At 41.3% G+C, this 16,959-nt stretch overlaps 3 protein-coding genes across 5 annotated transcripts in view; 1 reads left to right on the top strand and 2 right to left on the bottom strand.

Moving 5' to 3' along the window:
• Positions 1 to 957, top strand: part of fancm (FA complementation group M) — a 67,971-nt gene extending 67,014 nt beyond the window's left edge. For all 3 annotated transcript variants that reach the window (XM_029674964.2, XM_029674963.2, XM_029674961.2), the window contains exon 23: positions 427 to 957. In XM_029674964.2, the coding sequence (XP_029530824.2) occupies positions 427 to 556 (130 nt within the window). In that variant the 3' untranslated portion in view covers positions 557 to 957. The remainder of the gene's footprint in view (positions 1 to 426) is intronic.
• A 1,918-nt stretch (positions 958 to 2,875) lies between these two features.
• Positions 2,876 to 12,412, bottom strand: LOC115138274 (mitochondrial basic amino acids transporter-like). Its single transcript, XM_029674960.2, has 4 exons — positions 11,946 to 12,412; positions 10,619 to 10,662; positions 6,451 to 6,534; positions 2,876 to 5,679 (listed from the first exon to the last, which is right to left on the bottom strand). The coding sequence occupies exons 1-4, from the start codon at positions 11,983 to 11,985 to the stop codon at positions 4,906 to 4,908; spliced, it is 942 nt and encodes a 313-aa protein (XP_029530820.1). The 5' UTR covers positions 11,986 to 12,412; the 3' UTR covers positions 2,876 to 4,905.
• Positions 12,413 to 13,665: 1,253 nt separating this feature from the next.
• LOC135574180 (general transcription factor II-I repeat domain-containing protein 2-like) lies at positions 13,666 to 16,708 on the bottom strand. Its single transcript, XM_065025067.1, has 2 exons — positions 14,252 to 16,708; positions 13,666 to 14,071 (listed from the first exon to the last, which is right to left on the bottom strand). Exon 1 carries the CDS (start codon positions 15,822 to 15,824, stop codon positions 14,841 to 14,843), a length of 984 nt encoding a protein of 327 aa, XP_064881139.1. The 5' UTR covers positions 15,825 to 16,708; the 3' UTR covers positions 13,666 to 14,071; positions 14,252 to 14,840.
• Between the last annotated feature and the right edge of the window lie 251 nt (positions 16,709 to 16,959).

Below are 16,959 nucleotides of genomic sequence, written 5' to 3'. Positions count from 1 at the left end.
AATAGACTCTGGAGCAGTGGAAACGCGTTCTCTGGAGTGATTCATCACTCCATCATCATCAGAACTTGACTGGCCTGCACTGAGCTCTGACCTTAACCCCATCAATTGTCTTTTGGATGAATTGGAACACCAACTGCGAGCCAGGCCAAATCACCCAACATCAGTGCCCGACTTTACTAAGGCTTTTGTGGCTGAATGGAAGCAGGTCCCTGCAGCAATGTTCAAACATCTAGTGGAAAGCCTTCCCAGGAGAGTGGAGGCTGTTATAGCAGCAAAGGGCTGACCAACTCCATATTAATGGACATTTTGGAATGAGATTTTCAACGAGCAGGTTTCCACCATACTCATGGCCATGTAGTGTATATAGTAGAGAATACAATAATTAGCTACAGTAGCATTAACACTCTCTCTCTCCTCTACTTGTAGCTCTATTGAGGCTTTACAGAAGGGGGCGTGTGTGAGCCGCCCCAGAGCCGAGGAGATCTACCGCTGCCTACGCTACTCCTGTGACACCACCCTGATGACTACAAACACACCCGGGAAGAACAACCTTTAGCCAGCCATCACTGCTTAAATCTCCATTGACACTGATCTAAGGTCAGGGTGGCCTTGGGAGAGTATACCGATCCTAGATCTGTGCCTCAAGGACAATTTACAATCTTGCTTTTAAACAGGACCTCTAATGGCATCATGGCCTTGAATTGTGTTCATTAGTCACCAAATGGAATAAAGAATACTGAATAAGGGATGGTCTACCTGGACTTCACCTTCGTTCCCCATTACAAAATGAGTATTTCTTGCACATTTGAAATGAGACTTGATAACGGACACTAAGGTGAATGTACGGTATGATGAATGCAAGTTGTAAGTACTCGTTCCCTCCTATGTAAAATGTATAAGTGCATTTCTGTTTTGTTGAACAAATATTTTCAGTTATTACAATTTCTGTTCAAATAATGGAGTAATATCTTTGTGTTCATATTTTGTAAAGAGATCAAATATAAGGTTTTGATTGCAGGAATAAAAATTCACAATATTTCTGTAACAAAATCAAATTCACAATGAAATCAGAGTTATTTGTTTATTATTTGTTTACGGTCATTTGATTCGGTCAAAACACATTGACAGATATTATTGCCCAAGAATACAAAATGTCTGTCTAGTCTCTTCGCATTGCTGAGTCTGGCAAGACTAGTCTGTCTGAACCACAAGGGTTCACCCTTTCATTACATAAAGAAAACATAACGACAGAGTAGGACACGTCATTGGTCTTTCCCACATAAAAACATTTGACACTCTGGGGCGAACATGCACTATGGAGTCATACAGTACCTTCTGAAAGTATTCACACCCCTGGACTTTTTCCACATTTCGTGGGTTACAGCCTGCAATTGAAATGGATTACATTTAGATGCGTCACTGATCTACAGACAATACCCCATAATGTCAAGAGGGATTATATTTTTTGAGATGTCTACAAATTAATAAAACATTTAAGCTGAAATGTCTTGTCAATAAGTATTCAACCATTTTGCTATGGCAAGCCTCAATAAGTTCAGGATTAAAAATGTGCTTAACAAGTTGCATGGACTCACTCTGTGTGCAATAATAGTGTTTAACTTGATTTTGAAATGAGTACCCCATCTTTGGGGGTACAAATATCTGTAAGTTCCCTTAGTAGAGCAGTGAATTTCAAGCACAGATTCCACCACAAAGACCAGGAAGTTTTCCAATAGTTTGCAAAGAAGGGCACAGATTAGTAGATGGCAACAAAAAAAAGCAGACATTGAATATCCCTTTGAACATGAAGTTATTAATTACACTTTGGATGGTGTATCAATACACCCAGTCACAAAGATACAGGCGCCCTTCCTAACTCCGCTGCCAGAGAGGAAGGAAACTTCCCAATAAGTGCCCTTCTTTTTGGTTGAATCTGTGTTTGAAATGCACTGCTCAACTGAAGGACCTTACAGATAATTGTACACTTGTCATTAAAAAAAATTGTTAGCGTATTATTGCACACAGCGATTCCATCCAACTTCTGTGACTTGCTAAGCACATTTTTACTACTTATTTAGGCTTGCCATAAAAGGGGTTGTGAATAATTGACTCAATACATTTGTTTTTCATTCATTAGAAACAATTCTAAAAACAATTCCGCTTTCACGTTATGGGGTATTGTGTGTGTGTGTAGGCCAGTGACAAATCGAAATTTGGTCAATTTCTTAGGGCGGCAGGTAGCCTAACGGTTGAGTCAGTAACCAAAAGGTTGCTGGTTCGACCTAGAATAAAATATACACATTCTTTGACCTAGGTTGCCTTCAAAAGCAATGTCTGCCTGTTCTAGAGCAGTGACTGTTCCCTTCAGTTTGAGTTGCCTATACTAGATGGATATAGGTTGACATTTTGTGAAATAGCACAGTTAAATAGAAATCAAACTGGATGGCCATCAGAAAGAGGAAAAACTAAGTGTATAAGATGTATAAACTGAAGGTCTATTAGTTTACTCCAATTGGGGGATTGATGGTGGTGTTTGCGGGGGGAAATAAAGTATATTCTTAAAAATGTGTATAAATATTTACCAAAAATATATGGGAGATTGGAAATGCAGACAATTACATTGATGGAAGCAACAATCTTTCTGCAATAGTAAGCTGATCCACCCCTTAAAAAAGATACTGTGAGTGCTAAGGCTTAGGCCAGGATTTAATCCGATCTGGCGCCGTTGGCAATGCACCTTTTTAAGAGGCAAATGTAAACGCGTTGCTGCACAGCTCTGCTTAGTCGGAAATTAAATGGTGCATAGCCGACAAAGCACAATCGTATTGCAGACATACTTTGTTACATTCTTGTCTTGAAAAGACATGACAAAGACTCCTATTAGATAGGTTTTTATTCAGCCATTTATTTTTCCACATATTGCTTTGGTTGCAAGACATTAAGACCTATAAAAGAACAAACATTACACCTACAAAAGAAAAGTTACTTGCCCTTTTCAAGCACTTGAGCCCTTCTGGACTCTGGCTCTGATTGGACATATGCCATCCAACCTGTACAGTACAACCAAAATGCTGATGGTTTTCTGTAACAGTAAAACAGGAAGCAGCATTCCATATACCGTAGTAGAGTTGCCATCGTCTACGATCACACTTATTGTGCCATAAAAGAAATAAGACGAAAGACCCCAATTCACAGTATAAATACATCATACAGTACGTTACTCTGTACAAGCAGTGTCATCCAGCATATAGAAACGAGTCATTAGTTATTGGGAAACATGCACGTGCAATTCAATTTGATATCCAGTGTAAGGATGCAATATCCTTAATATATTTGTTTACATACATTTCATACTTGTAGGATCATTTCTCAAATCATGACATGTACATCATTCAATCTTAAGTTGGTATGTAACAATCAGGCTGATTCAATTCGCAACATTTTCTAGGGACTGTGCTGCCTCAAATACAATATAATGCTACTGTAAAAAAAAAAAAAAAAAACTTTTGTCCTGAATCAAAACAATTCACTTATTTCGCTGTGCAATATGGTCGTGCCATTTCATACTTAACATTGCAATAATTTCAGCACATTTGTTAATGCCAAGGGTTTCAGTAAAATAAACAAATAAAGGTGCCACCTTTACAAGGTCTGGGACATGATTGACTTGATGCCCCTGAGTGTTTAAATTAGGATTATCAAAAATAACTAAGAGTTGTGTAAATCAGGAACCAGTTTGTGCAGACGTCGCACCCGAATCTAATGTCCAATGGCTTCCCAAAATGGTTACTCAAGATAGGCCCACGGGTGAAGAGTAAGGCTCCGTTCACACTGCTCGCCGTAAAAATCTATACAAGGAAGTCATTTCATTGGTCCTAGCCAGCAGAATCATTGATTAGAACGAATGAAATGGCTTCCTTTCTGGCATAGTTTTTTCCCTGCAGGCAATGTGAACGGATTCCAAACCATGTACTCGAAAATAGTCTTTTCATCAGAAAGCTTCACTTGTGTATACAGTACATATTTTCAGACATACATATAAACAGGGTTGGGTAGGTTAATCCGTTAATTACTAGTTTACATGTGAAATTCTAAATCAGTCACATAACTTTTGGATTCCTCAAACGTTACTTTCCCCTTAAGATGATTCGAAGACAAAATGTATATTACCAATTGAATGACATCTATTGCAGGATGAATCAATGTTAAGGGCTGGCCATAATGGATGTTGCATTTTAATGACAAAGTCTATAGGCATCTGCTAGCAGATACCCATAGACTTCCAGTCATTGGCTAGCGAAACTACCTCCCAACTTCCTTCATACTGGACACGGAAATAAGAATGGTATCCATGAGTTCCGGGGAAGTAGATCAAATCTTTAAGTATCCCTTTAAACTTTCTGATTTGAATGTCAGGAGAAAATGGAAAGGAGTCCGATTTCCCCGGCCCCAAACATCCTTTCTGAATTCTGAATTCAAAAGTATCAAATCTGATTACAATAATTTTGCCGGTAACGGATTAGTTTGTTTTGTTACATGTAATCCGTTACTCCAACCCTACAATATAAATATACTAAGCTGTGCATAAATACATGTATACGGGTGTTTTGTTTGTAACCAGGATGACCAGTTCAGTAATGTACTTTTTCAGTGTGATTGCTTTCTTCCCCCAGTGACAAATGAATTCACCAAAAAAAAATAAAGGCTGCTCTGTAGAAAACCAAGGGTCAAAAAGGGACACGTAAATATTTGCAACCAAAGTTTTCCAATCGTAAAATACATTGTATAAAAATATCCTTTGTCGAGTGATCAAGTCACTCAGGTCTCAGCAGCTTAACCGGTGCACTGTGGGACCACCTCCACTCCAGTCAGGGACACCAGAGCAGAAGCACAATCTTCCCCAGGTCACAGGCTTGAGGGCTGGGCCTGCTGTGGGCTCGCAGTGAGTGAGGAGTGGGCGGGTAGGGGCTCGCAGTCTGTGATGCCGCCCTCGTCGTTCCGCATGTACATGAGGAACAGAGTCACGGTGGCAAAGGTTGTGGCGTTGACTGGGAATGCCCGCAGCAGTGTGGAGGTGAGGCCACGCGTGAACACCCGCCAGCCCTCCCGCTTCATGCTCTGACGCATGCAGTCTGCAATGCCGTTATACTTGTTGTGGCCACCCACGCCGTCCGCCTGGAGCCGGGATTTTATGACGTCCACGGGGTAGGTGGAGATCCACGAGGCGATGCCCGACATGCCGCCGGCAAACAGCAACTTGAGGATCATGTAGGGGTCGTCGGGCTCGCAGCCCAAGTGGCGCGTCAGGACATCGTAGGTCAAGAAGTAGATCCCAAAGCCCGGCGTCTCACGGACCAGCGTGGTCACCATTCCCCGGTTGATTCCGCAGAAGCCCTCCTTCCGGTAGATGCGCACCAGGCAGTCTAGTGAGTTCTTGTACAACTTCTGCTTGGACTTCCTCTCGCCCAAGCCCTGCAGCTGCATCCGTGTCTTGGCCAGCTCCATAGGGCAGCAAATGATGCTCTGCAATGCCCCCGCCGATGCCCCAGCCAGGAACTGGTTGAGCGGTGTGTCGTGGCCCAGCCTGCGCATGGCGTTGCCCTGGACACCGAACACGATGGCATTGATGAAGGTCAGGCCCATCATGGGGGAGCCGATGCCTTTGTAGAGCCCTGTCATCTGTGGACACACAGCAGAAAGAGGGACCGAAATAATAAGGTAATGAAGCTGAATAACTGGGAATAAAAGGAGTTTTGGATAAAGGTATCTGCTACATGGCATATTTATTATTATTTAACCAAATCACACTTTCACTACAATAAATGCTGTTCTCAAGGCCAGACTCTTTATAAAGCAATGGTATAATGCTAAATGTGCTGTATATGCCGCTATTCTACTCCTTTAAATGATGATATAGCTTAACACTAGTACTCCACCATTGAGGGAATTCCTAATCACGACGAAAAACAGGTTGAGGCAGCCCAGCAGAATCTACCCCATTAAAACCTGGCGCAACTCCCAACCTGCGCGAGTGATAAGGCGGTTCTCTTAATTTAGCCGCGGAGCAGGCACAGCGCTCCGATTAACCCTGGCTACTGATATTTCTCCCAACCTCCTCCCTCCAGACTGGCTGATAGGCTCTCTGCTAGGCTGACGCACAAGACTGTAACGAGAGACACTTGAGTAGAGCCCTGTTCTAACCAATGGTACCAACTGTAGTTGGCACTGCACAGAGCACATGGCAATGCAGAGCCAACCACCGTGAAACGGATTCATTCGAATATGAAAATATTTCACCACTGGTAACTACCCACACACACACTTAAAAAATGAAAGTGTTTCCCCCACTACAGCAGTCTCAAACGTCCAGCCCGTAGGCCACATCAGGTGAGTTCTACAGACTTGGTACTGTGAGGAACTTGAGTCGGTCATGGTGGTGGTCGTACTCACCGACTCTTGTCGTATGATAGACTGGAAGCAGTGATACGTGCCACGGTACAGAGGTCTGTCCACACTCTGAACTTGGAGTCGTACCTAAATTAAAAAAATGGACACCTCAATGTTTGTAAAAAAAAGCAAAGACAATACTGCCACATTTAATAATACAAAACAAAGGAAAAGGGACAATGCATGAAAAAGTTACTAATGGCAAATGTAGTGTACCAAGGTATGGGATTTGGGTGGTGGTGAAATGATATATATGTATATACAACAAATAAGTATTCTGTGCTTGTACATCTGGAGAATATTTTTTTTACAAAACACGGGGGAGAAACAGAAGACCTTGACCGTACTTACTAGCTAGGTCACACATCCGTGCAGAGGTTGATTGTCCCTCATCTACAACAAAGTGACACCTATGCTGTTAAAGACAGCCCTCCCCGTTCAGAGATAAAAAAAAAATCAACATGGTGTCCCTCCCTCGGCGCCTTCGTATTCCAAATTATTTTAAAAATGTAAAAAGTGTACGAATACACATCTTGGGAAAAAGGTTCTGTCAAATATCAAACAGGCGTAAAGTACAAATATCCTGATACGGGTTGTAACTTGTTGCTTAGAGATTGAGTACACATTCGAAGATTCAGTGTTGGCAAATTACAGCTCTTAGACTAATTACATGTATGAAAATACGATGAGGCTTGTACTGACATTTTTATAATAAAACAATTAAGCCTACTGATTCTTAGGTTTCCACAGCTATATAATATACATTTCATGAGGCTATTTTGAGCCCAAATAACTTTATTGCTATGACTGGTATAACTTTACTAGAAGTTACCTTATGGAAAAAAAGTCCACGTTTACAAAATACTTTGCCCTCTGCCTTGACATGTCCCTCAGTCAACCAACCCCGTGTCAATTCTAGGAGGATTTCAACCCACTTATCAACAAAAAAAATGTCTCAATGTCTCCAAGTTTCACCATAATTGTAAAGCCCTAGTTACTTCAACAAATGTATATCTGAAGATTATTTCGTTCATGTGATTTATTTACATCTGCCCGTCATTTTAAGGTCAACCCTGTTATGTGAACTGTCGTTTTAATATGGTAAAACTAATCATTTTTAAAATGTTTTTCTCAAAAGAAACATTGAACATCAAAGTATATTCACAGTGTAAAAGCAGGTAAGCCTTATGGGCATTTTCTAGTGTTTTGTGGGGGAACACTGAGCAGGTCAAGCATAACGTTAACCCTGTTACCCATAGACAGAAATGTTTTAGCAATCACATTTTTTTTGTGAAGCTTGCGTTCAATTTCCACTCCCTGTTGCACACAAGCTTCCGGTACCCGTCCCGAGGGGATTTATGGCTGATTTAAGATAATAGGCACTTACTATACTAATTTTCATTTAACATCTTGAGATGGGGAAAAAGTGTTTGAAGTTTAGAATGTGCTTTTTATGACCAAGTAAACAAAATACAAATTCAATAGTCATGCAGATCAACACCTTTTAAAAGCACAATCTAGGATTCAAACAATAACTAAGCATTTTCCCCACCACTTTATTTGGTAAATAACTGAGGAATGGGGCAGGAGAACAATTTTACCACTCAAAAACATAGGCACAGGGAATCTCACACATGGATGCAAAGACTGAACAGCAATGAGATAAGAATAGTAGTTTTAACCATGTTTTGAAACGATACAGTGATTGCTTACAAATAATAAACCAAGGTTATATTTTAGGTTCTGATAGGGTAAGACCAATGCTCATGAGGAATTTCTAAGTTACATTAAAGAATCAATGGCTACAGTTGAAGTCGGAATTTTACATACACTTAGGTTGGAGTCATTAAAACTTGTTTTTCAACCACTCCACAAATTTCTTGTTAACAAACTATAGTTTTTGCAAGTCGGTTAGGACATCTACATTGTGTATGACAAGTAATTTTTCCAACAATTGTTTACAGACAGATTATTTCACTTATAATTGACTGGATCACAATTCCAGTGGGTCAGAAGTTTACATACACTAAGTTGACTGTGCCTTTAAACAGCTTGGAAAATTCCAGAAAATTATGTCATGGCTTTAGAAGATTCTGATAGGCTAATTGACATCATTTGAGTCAATTGGAGGTGTACCTGTGGATGTTTTTCAAGGTCTACTTTCAAACTCAGTGCGTCTTTGCTTGACATCATGGGAAAATCTAAATAAATCAGCCAAGACCTCAGATTAAAAAAAAAAAATTTAATTAAAAAAAATAGTAGACCCCCACAAGTCTGGTTCATCCTTGGGAGCAATTTCCAAACGCCTGAAGGTACCGCGTTCATCTGTACAAACAATAGTACGCAAGTATAAACACCATGGGACCACATAGCCGTCATACCGCTCAGGAAGGAGACTCGTACTGTCTTCTAGAGATGAACGTACTTTGGTGTGGAAAGTGCAAATCAATCACAGAACAGCAAAGGACCTTGTGAAGATGCTGGAGGAAACGGGTACAAAAGTATTTATATCCACAGTAAAAACGAGTCCTATATCGACATAACCTGAAAGGCCGCTCAGCAAGGAAGAAGCCACTGCTCCAAAACCACCATAAAAAAAGCCAGACTACGGTTTGCAACTGCACATGGGGAGAAAGATCGTACTTTTTGGAGAAATGTCCTCTGGTCTGATGAAACAAAAATAGAACTGTTTGGCCATAATGGCCATCATTATGTTTGGAGGAAAAAGGGAGAGACTTGCAAGCCAAAGAACACCATCCCAACCGTGAAGCACGGGGGTGGCAGCATCATGTTGTGGGGGTGCTTTGCTGCAGGAGGGACTGGTGCATTTCACATAATAGATGGCATCATGAGGTAAGAAAATTATGTGGATATATTGATGCAACATCTCAAGACATCAGTCAGGTTTGATCGCAAATGGGTCTTCCAAATGGACAATGACACCAAGCATACTTCCAAAGTTGTGGCAAAATGGCTTAAGGACAACAAAGTCAAGGTATTGCAGTGGCCATCACAAAGCCCTGACCTCAATCCTATAGAAAATTTGTGGGCAGAACTGAAAAAGCATGTGCGAGCAAGGAGGCCTGACTCAATTACACCAGCTCTGTCAGGAGGAATGGGACAAAATTCACCCAACTTATTGTGGGAAGCTTGTGGAAGGCTACCTGAAACATTTGACCCAAGTTAAACAATTAAAGGCAATGCTACAAAATACTAATTAAGTGTTGTGAACTTCTGACCCTCTGGGAATGTGATGAAAGAAATAAAAGCTGAAATGATTCCCTCTACTTTTATTCTGACATTTCACATTCTTAAAATAAAAGTAGTGATAATAACTGACCTAAGACAATTTTTACTAGGATTAAATGTATTTGGCGAAGGTATGGCAACTTCCGACTTCAACTGTATATATTAACTTAAGTCCAAAAATGCATGGACCAATCCCAGATTGACCCTTTTAATAGACTGCATTTAATTAAATCAATATCAAACAGGCACCAACTTACATCAACAACTCTCCAATCCATTAATATAGAACAACATCACCAACTCTCCCACACACACATTGACAATGGGATATACATAAGGTTATTCTTGAAAGTTGAGGAGGGCGTGATGCAAAGTAGCCTAGTGGTTAGAGCATTGGAATAGTAACCGAAAGGTTGCAAGTTCGAATCCCCGAGTTACAAATCTGTCGTTCTGCCGCTGAACAAGGCAGTTAAACCCACTGTTCCTAGGCTGTCATTGAAAATAAGAATTTGTTCTTATCCGACTTGCCTAGTTAAATAAATGTAAAATAAAAACATTGGATTCATGTGATACAGACCCCTAAATGTATCTCATAATAATGACTCGTAGTAAGAATTTTTTGGGTAGCGGGAACAGTATTTCCATTGATGTCACTAGGTCAGAAAACAGCCAAAATACCCAAGTTTGTGTGGTCTGGGGAAAAAAGTGCGGTTTATTATTTGTAAGTAGTAGCCGAGAAAATGTGGTTCTTAAAATGTTTTGATTGGAAAAGAGCATGCATAACCTATTTAATTCTCTATCAAACGCTGTTGGTCATTTGTCATTCAAACTCGCCCCTTCGACGAGGCTTAATAAACCCCACGGTAGCTAAGAAAAATAAAACATGTGCCAGGCATTTTCCAGCGAGAAAACATAAACCCACCTTTACAGTATCAAAAGGATGGCCAACCAAAACACCTGCAGCACCTGAAAATGACAAAGATCTGTTAGTAAGCACTTGCTTGTTGGAAGCAGTTGATTTCTGCTAAGTAATGTAGGCTATACTAAGTTAAAGCCATGTGAAACTGATAGGAAAAACAAACCCTTAATTGCAAAACAGGATAGCATAGAGAGTGGTGAATAACACTACAGTAGAGAGCATGGAGATGCATTCCACTGCTTATCAGTCTTTGATTTAAGTTGCAACCACTGTGAGGTATTGTTGCAACAGTGGTGGGTGCATGTTTGAATATCAAGTGCATCACACACAAGAACAAACTGTCTTATCTGGACTGCCATCAACAGTTGTTCACTGTACCCTTGTCCTTGACATGATTGTTAGAGAGAGGAAAACGCAATACTATCTGACACCACCTGTGTGTGTCACAGGACTAAACCTGCCTAGGGCAGTTTCAGATTAGAGTACATTAGTCTGACCCTCACTTGCAAGACCTTATCTGTAGCTGAGACAGTATCACAATAATGCTCAACGATATAGTTTATTAATCAATAACTTTGTCTGTCTGGCTAACCGGGACAACATTCATATAATTTGAGATGGAGGTAGGGTTAAAGGCAATTATACATCTTTGTAGGAAGTCAAGAAAATAACTTCCTGTGGAGAATAATTTTAACAATGTAATTTAGCTAGACAGGTCCTAGTTCACAACGCCTCTAAGGTCTAGAAATACACCTAGTTTAATTTTGTGTTGGGGGGGGGGGGGTAATCTTAAAAAATGAGTACCCCCGTCTGAAAAATCTGAAGATTGTACGTTACGTTAGTTCACTTCACATTCACCAGTTTTCACCATGTGAAGTTGGTGCTTGAGGGACTGCCCATTGTACCACTCCCAACTATGAGCACATAGTTTCGATTGAAATGAATGTAACGTTAATTGTTTGGTTGTGAGAGAATTAAAAGGTTATCAACCAGATATATTCTATAGCTAAGAAACCAACAGGTTTAGCCAGCTAAGTACATATGGCGAGTTTAACAACAATGGGGGCAAGAAAGTGCTAGACTAGTGGACAAGACGCTCACAGTACTCAGTATTTTTCCATTCTTTGTTGGTAAACTTGCGCCATCACTAGGCACATTTCTGCATTAGCAAACTAATATAGCTAGCCACGAATCATTAAGTAAATTCAAAACGATTCCAACGCGACGCATTTGACAAACCCTTTCAATGACTCGGTGCTGCTGCCACGTAGCAATCATTGAAGCAATATATCCAAGGGTGTGCTTGCTAGCTGGCTATAGTTTAACTTACCTCCTATGCATCCTGCCGCAAAGTCCAATGTAAAGTCCATTCCCTCAGTCTTTGAATTAATCAAATGATTACTAGCGGTCAGTGAGCCTGTATTTCTTCTTCGTAGCACAAGGGGCTAGCCAATTCAAAGGTCTGTCTTGGTGCAATCTTACAATGCTTCAAGATAGCCGAATAATTTAGCTAGCTATCAGTTTCCACCTGTAGTTTGATGGCTGCATCTGTAACGTTAGCTATCTGCTAGTTGAATTGCTAGCCCGATCTAGTCTCCTCTTGATATAGAACAGTTAGCGAAGTGCTGTTGGTGATATCACTGGCTTCTCAAGCGAGCTCGTGAATAAGCTAGATAAGTAGCTTAGTGTGCATGCTTTAATTTAATAATTGAATTGAGCCTCTCCCAGTTAGCATACTTCCACCGGCTGTGTCTTCTATTTCTGTATATCGTGTGAAGTTCAAAGCCCATTTTGAGGAAGCATTTAGCCCAATCGGATTACTGTGACGAAGACAACACCCCTACCGCCCCCACACTCAGTGACTCGATGTGATTTTGCATGGGGTTCTGTTCAAAAACTGTGATTACAGTACTTTCGAGTCCAAACAACTGGTTTATGATCAGCTCTCCCCAACCTAGTCTAACTAACCGTTTACCTTTAGTATAGGTTAAGGGTCAAATATGGTACATTGTTGACCAAGACACATTCAAGATTGCAACGTTTATAGCATATTAGACATTCTGAAAAACACTCACTGTATGGTCAAACCAAACATTATATAATCAAATGTATTTATGAAACCCTTCTTACATCAGCTGATATCTCAAAGTGCTGTACAGAAACCCTGCCTAAAACCCCAAACAGCAAGCAATGCAGGTGTAGAAGCATTTCATTTTAAGTGGCAAATTACCAACAATGACCAGGCAGCCTACAGGGAGGAGGTAAGGGCCCTTTCGGAGTGGTGCCAGGAAAATAACATCTACCTCAACAAAACAAATCGTGGACTTCATGAGAGAGCAGATGGAGCACGCCCCTATACACATCTACAGGACCGCAGTGGAGAAGGTGAAAAATGTCAAGTCCCTCTGCGAACACATCACTGACAATTTGAAATGGTCAACCCATACAGACAGTGTGGTGAACGGTGCCTCTTCAACCGCAGGAGGCTGAAGAAATGTGTCTTTGCTCAACCGAGCCACGGCCTGTTCACCCTGCTACCATCCAGAAGGCGAGGTCAGTATAGGTCCACCAAAGCCGGGACCGGGAGACTGAAAAACAGCTTCTATCTCGAGGCCATCAGATTGTTAAATAGCCATCACTAGTCGGCTACCACTCGGTTACTCAACCCTGCACCTTAAGAGGCTGCTGCCCTATATAGACATGTAATCACTGGTCACTTTAATAGTGGAACACTAGTGACTTAGATAATGTTTACATACTGTACTGCTTTACTCATTTCATATGTATATACTGTATTCTATTCTACTGTTTTTTAGTCAATGCCACTCCGACATTGCTCGTCCTAATATTTATATATTTCTCAAATTTGATATACCTCACCTCCACTTTAGAAAGTGATAATATATCATATTATGTGTTTATTGTACTGGGAACACTGATGCGCTATATCAGGGGTCCCCAAACTTTTTCCTGTGAGGGCCACATAACTTTTCCCTTCTCTGATGGGGGGCCGGTGTCAGTTTGTAACAGAAAAAGTGTGACGATCGTAGGGGAGCTTAAAATTTTTATTGTTTTCCAGAAAGCCACACATAACCAAATAACCCTTTCCAGGTTCTTTACAGAAAAAAAGTCAGGAAACAAATAATAACACTATTAATGAAATAAATAATAACTAAATAACCCTCTCTGAGTTCTTCACAGAAAAAACAGGAAATAAATAATAACTAAATAACTCTCTCTGGGTTCTTCATAGAAAAAAAAGCCATGGAACATTAACTTTCTGTCGTGCCATGCACAATCTTAACAGATAAAAGTTCAGCTCAGTTGTCAGAGCAGAATCTCTCTGACACATATGAGCAGTCTCTTAAAGTTATTGTGTTCCTTCCTTATAATCCTTTTGTAGGTTCCAGTAGGCTTGTAGACACCGCTGTTTGCAGCTCTCTCTCATCAACTTCCCTGTGAAAACCACAAAAGAAGCAGGTTGAGAAACTGAACTAAGTGATACAGCACATACACAGCACAATACATTTCACTACCAGTATGGTTGTAAAGATGGATTTTATCCCAGTAGATTTTATTATGATTATATTTGTTTATGCTCAGAATGACTCATTCAAGTCAGAAAAGTGAGCTTACCTATCTATGTATGTTCATCAGTGTGAACTGTGGGCCTGCATCTGGCTGGTGAGAAGTTGAATATCAGGTTCCATTCTAGTTACAGCCAGTCTCAAGCACTGATGCAAATGTTCATCTGTCAATCTTGATCTCATCGGGGTTTTCAGCAGTTTCATGCGAGAAAAGGTTTTCTCGCAGATATACGTGCTGCCAAAAACTGTGGACATTTTCATTGCGTGTTTTTTGATGTTTGGATATGTGTCGTTTGGGAGGGCGGCATAGAAGTCAATGAGACTGTTGGGCTTGAATGCGTCTTTCAGAACATCACAGTTCTGTAACTCAGCCAACTCAAACTGATATGAAGGCTGGGCTTCATCAATGTCGGCAACAAAGGGGTTCTGAAAAAGACGGATTTCTTTTGCATGAACATGTAGTTCACTGAATCGCACACCGAACTCCGCCTTCAGCATTTCCAGTGCTTCCACGCACTTTTCAGCTGGGAACGGGACCGCTGGGTTCTCTGTCGACAGGTTTTGGGTAGCAGGAAGATGGACGAAGTTGCGCTTTTTCACTTGTTCCAAAAGCAGCGCTAATTTCACCTCAAATGCTTTTATGTGTGAATACATGTCGCAAATGAGTTCCCCTCGCCTTGTAGCTGCAAGTTAAGGCTGTTAAGTATTTCTGTCACGTCTGTTAAAAATGCGAGGTGCCATTTCCATTCTGGGTCGATCAGCTCTGGGACCGTTTTGTCTTTTAAATGAAGAAATGCGTTAATTTCGGGTAGCAGCTCGTAAAAACGCCTCAAAACTCTGCCCCGGCTCAGCCATCGGACCTCTGTGTAGTACAGCACATCTCCGTGCGTAGACTCCAGTTCAGACAGGAATTTTTGGAACTGCCTGTGTTTAAGTCCCTTTGCTCTGATGAAGTTTATGCACGACACCACAACCTTCATTACAGAATCCCACTTCAACACTTTGCAGCACAGTGCTTGCTGGTGAATTAGGCAGTGGACTCGTAGAGGGGCGGTGAGACCCCTTTTTTCCAACTCCCGGTTCATGCGTCCTATTAGACCGCGAGTTTCGCCCACCATGCTAGGAGCCCCGTCAGTCGTGATGCTAGCTAGCTTTGACCAGTCCAGGTCCAACTTCTCCATGGTTTGGCACACTTTGTCAAAAATATCCTCTCCCGTTGTAGTCCCTTTGAGACTTTGGAGGGCTGCCAGCTCCTCGCATATCTCAAAGTTTGCGCTAACTCCACGAATAAAAATGAGCAGTTGCGCTGTGTCTTGCACGTCTGTGCTCTCATCCAGTGCTAATGAAAAAAAGTCAAATTCTTTCGTCTTCTGCTGCAGCTGGGCATATACATTACTCCCGATTTCTTCAACGCGTCTGGTGATTGTACTCGCCGACAGACTTACGGCATTAAATGCATCTTTCTTCTCGGGACACACCTCCTCCGCGACAGCATCCATACATTTCTTAACAAACTCTCCGTCAGTGAAAGGCTTACCGCTTCTTGCTATCAGTTTAGCAACCCGAAAGCTGGCCCGAACGCATTCTGAATCAATTTTTCTCTTACCTAACCTTTTCGCCATTATTCCGTTCTCTCTTTGACAGGGCCGGGCCTAGGATTTTTTTTCTGGAGGCCAAATAGGAAAAAAATTCGATAGCGTCTCTGGTATTGTTCAGAGGGCCGGGCCAAATGTGCTGACGGGCCGTATCCGGCCCGCGGGCCGTAGTTTGGTGACCACTGCGCTATATCCTTGCCTGTTGAGTAACAATTGTACTGTATTATTATCATGGCATCTTTAGCACGAGTCCTGCTTTTTGATCCCTCTTTTTTGATACTGTAGTGATTTGGTCAGTGACTCCATGTCATCCACAAACAATCTCTGATTAGTCTTAATTCAGACACAATTAAAACATTATTTATATAATTATTACTATTACGATGTTTGTTGCTGTATGGTTACATTCACACAACAATGTGATTGTTGTGGACTGTCAGATTAATATAATAGTTCGATTAAAACGTGTACATGCTTTGCAAGAAGAACGATGTTCAAAGAAGAACGATTTGTCCCGTCGTAGCTCATCCTCAACTAGCCTACTCCATTCATATAGCCTACCTCTTTCAGACATATGGAATGTGGCGCCTTGAAAGCGCCTCCGCTACCGCATGTTTGTTTGTCTGAAAGGGTATACACTAGGGCTTTTTAAATGCCGCCACGAAACCTTCTTTGGAGATACTGTAGTTTCGAAGAGCCAATGAACGGGCATTTAACTTGTCTGCAAAGGAATGCCGCTCCTGAATAGTGGTGGGAAACCGACTCCAAAATAATCGATTCCTCGACTCCTTGCCCGGTGTCAACTCCCATTTCTGGGTGTCAAGCTTCAATTCCGCTAGGAATCGACTCCTAAGATTTAGAGGAGGAAACAATTTTCCGTAGTCTATTTCGAGAACACAAACTCTCGCATCTTTCACAGCAAAGAAAGAGCGAGAAAGAGGAGATGGGAGGGGCATAGGTAGGCATGTCGGCCACCAGGCAGACAGACAGTCAGAACTGTGCACCGGAAATCAAAATATGTAGGCTACGGGTATGGGGTCAATTTCACGCCATAAGTATTAAATTCAAAATAAAATAAATCGTGAACATGAAAAATAAAGTTGAGAATGTAAACATTATATTTTCGAGGACGGATGAAATAATGGATGTTGTGATCAAAAAC

This window comes from Oncorhynchus nerka, linkage group LG12, assembly GCF_034236695.1.
Source record: "Oncorhynchus nerka isolate Pitt River linkage group LG12, Oner_Uvic_2.0, whole genome shotgun sequence".
Taxonomy (NCBI): Eukaryota; Metazoa; Chordata; class Actinopteri; order Salmoniformes; family Salmonidae; genus Oncorhynchus; species Oncorhynchus nerka.
The sequence above is the reverse complement of the archived record's forward strand: the minus strand, read 5'-3'. Positions and strand labels throughout refer to the sequence as shown.

Coding starts and splice junctions, on each gene's coding strand:
- LOC115138274 (XM_029674960.2), bottom strand. CDS start 11,985: ATGGACTTTACATTGGACTTTGCGGCAGGATGCATAGGAG. Junction 10,663..11,945: donor TGCGGCAGGATGCATAGGAG/GTAAGTTAAACT, acceptor TGTCATTTTCAG/GTGCTGCAGGTGTTTTGGTT. Junction 5,680..6,450: donor CTATCATACGACAAGAGTCG/GTGAGTACGACC, acceptor GTGTGTCCACAG/ATGACAGGGCTCTACAAAGG.
- LOC135574180 (XM_065025067.1), bottom strand. CDS start 15,824: ATGGCGAAAAGGTTAGGTAAGAGAAAAATTGATTCAGAATGCGTTCGG.